This window comes from Varanus komodoensis, unplaced genomic scaffold (genome assembly GCF_004798865.1).
Source record: "Varanus komodoensis strain SLA01 unplaced genomic scaffold, ASM479886v1 scaffold4, whole genome shotgun sequence".
NCBI lineage: Eukaryota > Metazoa > Chordata > Lepidosauria > Squamata > Varanidae > Varanus > Varanus komodoensis.
Window position 1 is genome coordinate 7,082,640 of NW_025335941.1, and position 9,891 is coordinate 7,092,530.

The 9,891-nt window shown below is 39.7% G+C and overlaps 1 protein-coding gene across 1 annotated transcript in view; it reads right to left on the reverse strand.

Moving 5' to 3' along the window:
* Window positions 1–1,183: 1,183 nt before the first annotated feature.
* SRPX (sushi repeat containing protein X-linked) overlaps window positions 1,184–9,891 on the reverse strand; it is a 22,611-nt gene continuing 13,903 nt past the window's right edge. Inside the window, exons 5-9 of the mRNA XM_044441716.1 lie at window positions 7,563–7,684; window positions 6,580–6,759; window positions 4,747–4,880; window positions 3,228–3,349; window positions 1,184–1,689 (exon numbers count right to left, since the gene is read on the reverse strand). Coding sequence (XP_044297651.1) covers window positions 1,509–1,689; window positions 3,228–3,349; window positions 4,747–4,880; window positions 6,580–6,759; window positions 7,563–7,684 — 739 coding nt within the window. The 3' untranslated portion in view covers window positions 1,184–1,508. The remainder of the gene's footprint in view (window positions 1,690–3,227; window positions 3,350–4,746; window positions 4,881–6,579; window positions 6,760–7,562; window positions 7,685–9,891) is intronic.

A 9,891-nucleotide genomic window follows, 5' to 3' on the forward strand; every position in this document is an offset into this window, starting at 1 on the left:
TACAAATGAGGCAGAACTTTTTCACCCCCTACCGAGCTTGCTTTATTATATGTTCCTCTGTAACTGCACATTCAGATTTATGGATTGTGGGAAAAGATCTAACTAATTTCATTTGTACTATTGTAAACCAAGGTCTTATTTTGTGTATAATTAAAAACTTTCACCATGTTAAAACTTTAAATTGTCATTCAAGAGAAATGTTTAAACAGAAAACACATAGGATACTATTTTCTATACGTCTGATAGCTGAGACATTTGCTTTTTGGTTGGAAGTGGTGACATACTCTTCACACTTGTAATGACTAACAACAGAAACAGAGCATGCTTTGGGCCTGTTCACATGATCATGACATGGCTTGTGGAGTGATGCAAACCTGGTGATGGTTGGTTGCTACTCCCAAATTCCTACAACGAGTTGGTTAGTTAACCATGGCAACACCCTTTGGCTTCACACAACAAAGCAAATGTGGCTGGAGAGGGCAATTATGCAAATCCTCCCCAGCACAAGGCCATTGCTTCTGTACCCCTCTGAGCTCACACAACGCTGCCCTGAGCTTCTGCATGGCTCATAAGAAAGGAATTGTGCCCAAGTTGTGGGGATTCCCATACCCGACAGTCTGACCCTCGGACCAGGCTCCTGTAACCCTCTAAGCCAATTCATGCAACACCGATTAAGGAGCCATGGCGGCTTGTTCAGGCATGTTGAGTGGCAGCTAGTCAACCTCACCAGAAGCAGCTTGTTGTGAGATCGGAACCTGTTGAAGGTGAGTGGCTATTCAACTACCCAGAACCCTCAGTCCATTCTAGGGTTTATTAACCACCCTTGTGTCATCTGATCCTGCTCTCCATGTAGCATTTATGTGGAGGAACCAGAGAAGTGTGCAAAGGCCTAAATCTGAATCTAGTCCTGTATCTTTCTTATCCACTAGGTTAAAGAAGAGTAATTCTGAATAATTAACTGACAGCATTCCTAAATTGTCCAGTGAGATAAGCATACTTCATTTTCCCCTACTACCAAGAAATTAACTGTGATGTTAATTGGCTAGGAGCCAAGGTTCAATCCAATCCTTCATACCTAATTATGTTTTCCCAACATCTGAAATCAGGCAAGGGTGGTTTCACTCACAGCTGCTCAAGAGTGGATTATACCATACTCAAATACTTAAGGATAATGCTATAAAAATGCAAAACAATATTTTTATTAATAAAAGATCTGTAAAAAGAAATGAACTTATTTATACAGGAAGTATGTTTAAAATAATTTGGTAGACCTAATCAAGTGAATGCAATACTTTCACAAGACTTGCTGAAGAAAATAAATCTCTGAAAATAATGAAGAGGCATCACTTGTATGTTAAATGAAATGTTCCAAACACGCGCAAAGCAAAACACATACATTAAAAACCAGTTATGTACATCAGTGACTTCCATAATGCCATGCTCTGTGTAGCACCAGAAGAAAAATTAGGCAGCAAAAATACCGGCATATGAATGGCTGTAATCCAGAATCAGGGACAGGACTGGCCAGCTTCTGCTTGTAATTTCATTTCTTCTTTTCTTAAAGGGAAAGTGTCAATGAGAGCAAAGAGTTCAGCAGGGGTTGCTGGGAAAGGATACCGCTCTTTGTCCACACCATGTTTATCGATCACCACCATGTTGAAGTTATAGTGGGGGATACGAAGCAACAGCCTGAGGATATGAAGAAAGAACCAGATTTGTTAACGCCTTTGATTTTTCTTAAAATAAAAACTTCATGTAACCATCACCACTTAGGCATTTCCCAGCAATGCACTTGTCAAAACACTGGGAAAGGATAATAATGTCCCTTTTCAAATCTGGAGTGAAGGTGATAAAAGGCTATGAAGAGATAGTTGAATACTTGACCAAGGTCACCCAAGGCTCATGCAGCAATTCTGATCACAATGTTTTTCAAGCATCACTAAAGAGAAAGGATAGCTGCTACAGCAAATCTGTTGCAAGTTACGAAATTAATTACATCTAGTTGTTTAGAAGTTGCTAGAGAAGCTGCTCTTCATAGCAGCATCCCAACTTTGTTTCTGCGCTGCAGAAATCCACGTCTACATTGCCATTAGCCCTACTACAGGAGTTCTGATTGTGCTTAAAGCTCGACCCATGATGCAGGGGAGAGGGATCAAGCATGCTAGCTGTCTCCCTCTCCAGCTGCCTCTAACGTGCAAGAAGACTGCATGCACTGGAGAGTCTATCCTATGGAGAAGCTCTCCCTGAGATGAGAACCCTGATTTTTCTAGGGTCCTAAATCTCAAGGAGAGCTTCCATGGAAAGAGGAGGCTTTTCAATACACAGCTGGCCTCCACATGCGGAAGGCAATAGTGATGCTGGGGTGGGGGCATTCAGTCCCATTCTCTGTGTGTGAAGTGTATGTGTGAACAGGATAGTTCCACAGGGCTGTAATGTGTGGCCACACTGCCCATCTCTCCCCTTTCCTTTACAACTCGGAGAGGAGATGATTAGGAATAGTTCCTTCCCTACTCTACAAAAAAGCTACACTCCTGGGAGTAACAGCCAGAACAGACTGTGACTGTGAATTGTTCTCATGCTGGTACCAAGGCCAGGTAATAAACGTCTTTCTTTGCACCGGGACTAATGTTCGCTTTAACACCAGTATAAGTCTACCGGTTCTGACCTTGAACCAGCACTGAGACAAGCTCTTCGATCCTGCAAGAAAGGGGATGCAAGCTTTACTGTGTGGTGGATATTTAACCATCCTAACTGTATAACTCTATGCATAGGAAAAGCCAATTTCCTGTAGACAGCACAGCCATAACAAGGAATATATTGTCATTTCCCACAAGTGCTAGCACTGTAGTGAAGAGTGTAAGCTACTGTGCGGCTGAGAGCTACAGCTGTGGGATGGTTTAGAAATGAAAATTAGAACCATCACCACCACCACATGGAGAGGAGACAGATTTCTCATATGAATGAGAAATGGCAAGTGGCACGGGGCAGATCCTCACTTTATCACAATGGAACACAAGATTGGACATTATTAGCACATGTTCTATTTCTATATATGTCGTTATGACTATCAAATATTGTTTATTCTTAAGCCATATTCTCACAATATATACAGAATTTGTATCCAGGTATGCTGTTCATGCAAGGGAATTCCACATCACAAGCTAATACTTGCAGGGGTGGGAAGGAAACAATTCTTGAACAGTATCATTAAACAGATTTTAATTCACCTGAGTTGCAAAGCCAGGGCAGGAGGCATCAGTCTTAAACCTATTCTTCCCAGTTGTGCTGGATAGATCCCAACCAGCTCTACCACAGTAACATGACGGAGATCTAAACCACACTGTGCTGGCTAAAATGGTCAACATAAGAAACAAAAATATCAAGTTAATTAATGAGAAGCATAGACACAATCGAACATGTGCTCATTATGTTCATGTAAATTAAACCTAAAAATGAAGGCCTTGTGAAAGATATATATATGGATGGGCAGATGCATATGAGTTTGGAACTGAATCAAGTTTGGCACATGTGAATACAGTTTTAAAATATTTAAAATACTAAAAAGAACTTTATTCTTACTTTTCAAAGGTAGCATAAAGTAATATTTTCTCCATAAAATAATTGGATTTTGCTTTGAAGAAAATAACAGATTTTCTCTGCCCATTTCATAAGTTAATCTTTTCTGGAAAAATACTTCATCTGTCTTTCTGGTAAGCGACACATAGGCCTGAATATATTCCATGACAGCATTATGTACACACAGTGCTGGACACAGAATTAGGATCACAGTGCTTGGCTTCATTTATATTAGCATTTAAAACAAGAGCAGGGAACATTTTTCAACTCAAAGGCCAAACTGGTTCCAGGCAAATATGCTGGGGGTGCATGGCAATGATGGTCCTCACACTGCTGGTCTTCGGCCCTAATTTAATGCTTTTAAAAAGACTGATGCAGTGCAGGGGGTGGGGAAGCAGGGAAAAACTGTCTTCTCCAATCAACCACTACTAAGAGATTTTGATCCGGGGTGCTTGGGAAGAGGGAGGAGAGATGGGAAAGAAAGTGGCAATACAAAGAAGCATGCTTAATGGGCTATTTCAGGCCTGAAGGTCCCCATCTTAATTTAAAGAGCTTCAGAATGTAGCAGTTCTCTCCACCCTTCTTCAAAGGCATTTTTACATAGGTAGATTTCTTTCGTTATAAATTGAGGTACCAAGCTGGAAAGGAAACCTGTATTACAAGAACCGCTAAATAACATTGCCCCTTCTTTAAAAGTTAAGCTTCATCTACTGTTTCTACATGAGTTGTTAGGAGCATTATTTCATTTCATTTTGAAGAAAGCAAACACAAAAGGATCCCTCCAAGGCCATATGAACACTACTGTCTAGTTCAACTACCATATGCTTATAGTCTTGGATCCAGCGTTCCTATGGGCAGAATTCTGCACATAGGACTCTCCTAATGGAAGAAGAGGAGGGAGATGAATCACACATTCTTCTTCTATATCTCCCTGTGCTTCCCAGAACAGTGGGAGATATGGAACAGAGACTCAAAGAGAATTGTGAGAATCTCTTCCCCCTTCTTCCAGTGGCAGCTTCTGTTGGATCTCAGTCCCTTTCGTGATCCATAATTAATAACTAAAGCAGATCATCATAATGTAAGTCACAGAAGAAACACAACCTTAGCAACACTGCTGATCTGCAATAGAGTTTGGGGGCAAAATCGATTCCAGCTGTACTTATGCCTCACCTGCAGTATTCCCAATTGTAATCTATAGTAATAATTCGCTGCAGTAGGAGTAGAAATGATGAGCAACCTCCGTTTCTCATAAAATTGGTCCAGAAGTGCTGCAGCAGTCCTCACACCAACATTAATATTCATGGCTGAAATTACAATCAAGAAGACATTGATAAATCTTTGTAAACCTAGAAACAGTCTTAATTCATTTAGACATGGAAATAAAAAGGGGACAGTTCAGATATAAAAAATGTTGAGAGTCAAAGTATTCTCAGGTCATGCTCATTTAAACCTCAATGGCAATGAAAACTGCAGCTGCTTTAACACATGCACAAATGTGCAGCTTAATCCTACATATGTTTGCACTATTTTCAAATGAATAACTCTATATACAGCCTTTGAACCTTTCTGGGTGGCCAGTTTATATTACAGCAAACTATCCCACTTCAGCCACTCACTCAGCAACATCCAAGCAGTTTCTCTGTGGTCTCAGAACACATCTATAAAGTCCTAACTTTAGGAGTAGATTCCACTGATCTGTTCCAATACTTGCTTGCCAAGCAATGTCATATTCTATGAGATTGCACTAGCAGATTAGTACATCACATCCAAAACACATACAAATACATTATACTGAATCAGTCTATTACTCTGGTAGTAGGTCTCCAGAGTCCCAGTCAGAAATTTCCCTTGCTTTTGAGATGCTTTGCTAGTGACTGATCTTATGAATGCAAAGTATAATTGACCACTGAGCTTTGGACTCTCCTTGGATACACACAGTCCTTAAAGTCAGCTATGAATTCAGACTTTCAAAGTACATGCTAATTCTGCATACATATGCTGCTAAATATGGATCTTGGTTCAAGTGACCAGGATGAGGTGGGGAGGATAATCATGCTTAAATCTTTTCACTCACAACCTGTAACAAATGAATGCACCTTCCAGAGGCTAACTGGTAATTATATTGCAAAATGTGCACATATTTATGAGTTGACAGGAGAACGTAGGTGGCTGTTTGATAATTCCTATCGAAAAAGAATAAGCAATCCACAGAATGAAAGCAGAAGAGAGAAGCAAGGAAAACCCGTAAGACAGTAAGAAAGCTATATACTGGACAGAATGCAAATTGACAAGATTGGGAAAGTAAATTAGGTAGTGTTAATATAAAGGGCCTCAGCATTAACTGTTGCAACAAGATCCTCTACCAAATCTATTGTGCCAGTTAGCCTTATTAATGCTACAAAACCAAAATTAGGCTAGTGCTTGTGCTGACCTTGCTATTACCTATTCCATACAATTCATTATTGCATCTGTTCAGCTTTATTCATTTCTGAGTAGAGTTCCCTCGTCAAGATCACATCCTTGTTCCAGACAACTATTATCACAAGCTACTTTTTAAGCTTGGGGAACAGTTTAATTAAAACACAATTTGCAATAAGAAGCAGTTACTTGGAAACAAACATAAAAAGCTGCACTATATTTTCCAATTTCTGCTTGAGTTTCTGTAGATCGAAGCTATTGATACACTCTGCAACAGCTAAGCGATACTGTGATGTTAATATAATAAAATACTGGAATGCCAAGGTTAGCGGATCCTTTTAACACATATTTTATCATATTCAGTATATTGTTAAACTTCATAAAACATCAAAATCTCATTGTTAATTAGCAAACTGGATACTTAATTCAACACATGCACTCTGCTGGACAAAAACAACTCTGAGAATTGAAATGTTCGCGCATGTGAACCATTTATTATGTAAAGGTTGCTTAGCAAAACATGTTATACATGTAATCCTGTCCCACATGCTGCCCTTTTACTAGATTAATTCATTACTCACGTACGTGTACAAGTTGGCTCTGTTCCTGACCAGCCTAAATTGTACTGGCATACTCTTGCTGGACTTCCTTGCAAATCATACCCACCAATGCAGGAAAATTCGCAGGTTGCACCATAATTATTCCCATCACCAGAACATTTTATGTAACCATTTTCCGGAGCATTCAGTTTCCCACAGCGCCTGACTTTAAACACAACATAACACAAATATTCAGTAATGAATTGTCTCTTCTAATATATTTTCTCATAATTGAACATTAATAAGTTTATTGTTAGCCTTTACATTTATTTTCGTATTTTTATTTATAATCATTGTATATATTAATATAAATTAAGAAGTGGTTATGCAAGTCACATATATTCACTGAGAGTTTACAACTGTTTGTTAGTGTCCCTTCCAAACTCCTCTCGCCCTTCTGCTCACAGAAATTGTGGGGTGCATTTTGCCAAGTCAAATAAGGAGCCCAGCTTGGCAAAAGCGGACAGCAGATTGTGACCTGGAAGATTTATCTGACAATGTTCTTGCAGCAGGAAACACTTGCGCACATAAAGCTTAACTAAAAATCTACTCTCCTCTACGGTCTCATGTGTATATGACCTGGAATAATCTGATGGTATAATCAGAGTACTACTTTCTGGTATCACCTACATCAGGGTCGTGCAAACTTTTGGCTCTGAGGGCGGTGGGCCTGGGCCTGCACCTGTATGCAAGAACCTATGTATGTGATCGCTGGGGGTAATGGAGAGGCCGCCTCGGGGACTGCTGTGGGGGCGGAGGGGAAGAGGCTAGAGCGTCCTCCTTCTGCTGCAGGGCTCCTGACATGTATTGTCATGCTTGCATTGTGACATGAAAGTGGCAATGCTGATGGACTGACTGGGGGCAGGGCTATGGGGGGCCAGCACCACTCCCATGTTTACTTTCTCAGGTGACATATAAATGCGGACCAAGTTCAATGGCTCTGCTTCTTTTGGCATCAAATATTCTTACCTTTGACTTTAACGAGAAATTTGCAAGTTCCTTTATTCCCAGCTCTGTCAAACACAGTGTAGTGGATTTTGTGGTCACCTTCTGAAAAATGTGATCCTGGCGGTAGTCCTTTCAAAATAACACTAAACATAAAATAAGAGTCTAAGTATGTAGTTTTTGTAGGTGGAAACAAGCCTATATACTTGAAAAACATATTTTTAAATGTCACTATAATATTCATATTTACATAATATTTACATAAAGTATACATATAAGCACAAAATAAAACAATCACAGAAATTGTGAATGATAAAGACCAGTCTTAGCAGGTTCTGTATACATATATAATTTAGTCAGAATAATGTAAATAAGCAGCCAAGTGCAAAAAACTTATTCAAAGTATCAAAATCTTTCCACCCACAAGAAATAGACCAATCTCGGTTAAATGACTATAATAACTGATAATAGTCCTCAATTTAATTCTAAGGCAATCAGAATGCTTATGAGGAAATGAGATCTTGGGTATGTTACATCTAGTTCATACTATGCAAGAATAAATGAATTGACTGAAAGAACTTTCTAAACATTTAAGAAGATCTTTAGCAAGAGCAGTTTGGATAATACATATCCATATGTTCGCTTGTTATTTCTTGGATATGCACTATTTTGCACTGAATATGCACTGAAATCACTGATGTAAGCAAGAAGTGTCTTAAGTAGAAGTGTGCAAGAACAGTTAAGCAGAAATATTAGTATGATGGAGTAGCTAGGTCTTTGCCACCACTGAAAGTAGGAATAAGAGTTACTATTCAAGAAGGAGTGTGGCAACTTGCAAAATCACACTCATAGATCATATGTGGTGAAAACTCAGGATGCAAAGTTTCATACAAAAAATAGGAAGGGTTTCATAAGTTTGAACAGATGTCTGAGGAAAGCCATGATAAGCAGAATGAGGAGGAAGGTAGTAAAAGTATGAAATTAGAACAGGATGATTTTATTAAGATTGAGTCAGAGTAAGAACATCTTTAAGATATGGATATGGGGAATGAAAAAGAAATAAAGGAAGGGAGGGAGGGAAAATTTTATAAATAAATAAATAAATAAATAAATAAATAAATAAATAAATAAATGTATTTGGTTCTTTTTGGAGGACTCTTTTTACACTGATTAAGATAGAAGGACTCAGTTGGTATTGTAATAAGCAAACTGGATTGTAGGTTTTGTATTGTTGTTGTTAGTTGCGAGATCGTGTCCGACCCATCGCGACCCTATGGACAACATTCCTCCAGACCTTCCTGTCCTCCACCATCCCCCAGAGTCCACTTAAGCTCATGCCGACTGCTTCAGTGACTCATCTAGCCACCTCATTCTCTGCCGTCCCCTTCTTCTTTTGCTGTCAATTGTTCCCAGCATTAGGCTCTTCTCCGTGAGTTGTTCCTTCTCATTAGGTGTCCAAAGTATTTGAGCTTCATCTTTAGTATCTGGCCTTCTACAGAACAGTCAGGGTTGATCTCCTCTAGGACTGACCAGTTGGATCACCTTGTGGTCCAAGGGACTCTCAGGAGTCTCCTCCAGCACCACAATTCAAAGGCCTCAATCCTTTGGTGCTCAGCCTTCCTTATGGTCCAACTTTCACAGCCATACACTGCAACTGGGAAAACCACAGCCTTGACTATACGCACTTTTGTTGGCAGGGTGATGTCTCTGCTTTTTAGTATGCTGTCTAGATGTGCCATAGCTTTCCTCCCAAGGAGCAAGCGTCTTTTAATTTCTTGGCTACAGTCCCCATCTGCGGTGATCTTGGAGCCCAGGAAAATAAAATCTGTCACTACCTCCATTTCTTCCCCATCTATTTGCCAGGAAGTGATAGGACCAGATGCCATGATCTTAGTTTTCTTGATGTTCAGTTTCAAGCCAACTTTTGCACTCTGCTCCTTCACCTGCATCAAGAGGCTCTTTAGTTCCTGTTCACTTTCTGCCATGAGAGTGGTATCATCTGCATATCTGAGGTTGTTGATATTTCTCCCGGCAATCTTAATTCCAACTTGTGATTAATCTAGCCCTGCCTTTCCCATGATGTGCTCTGCATATAAGTTAAATACACAGGGCTACAGTATACAGCTTTGCCGAACTCCTTTTTCAATTTTGAACCAATCAGTGGTTCCGTGTCCAGTTCTCACTGTTGCTTCTTGACCTGCATATAGGTTTCTCAAGAGACAAATAAGATGGTCTGGTACTCCCATCTCTTTAAGAACTTGCCACAATTGGTTGTGATCTACACAATCAAAGGCTTTAGCATAGTCAATGAAGCAGAAGTAGATGTTTTTCTGGAACTCCCTAGCTTTCTCCA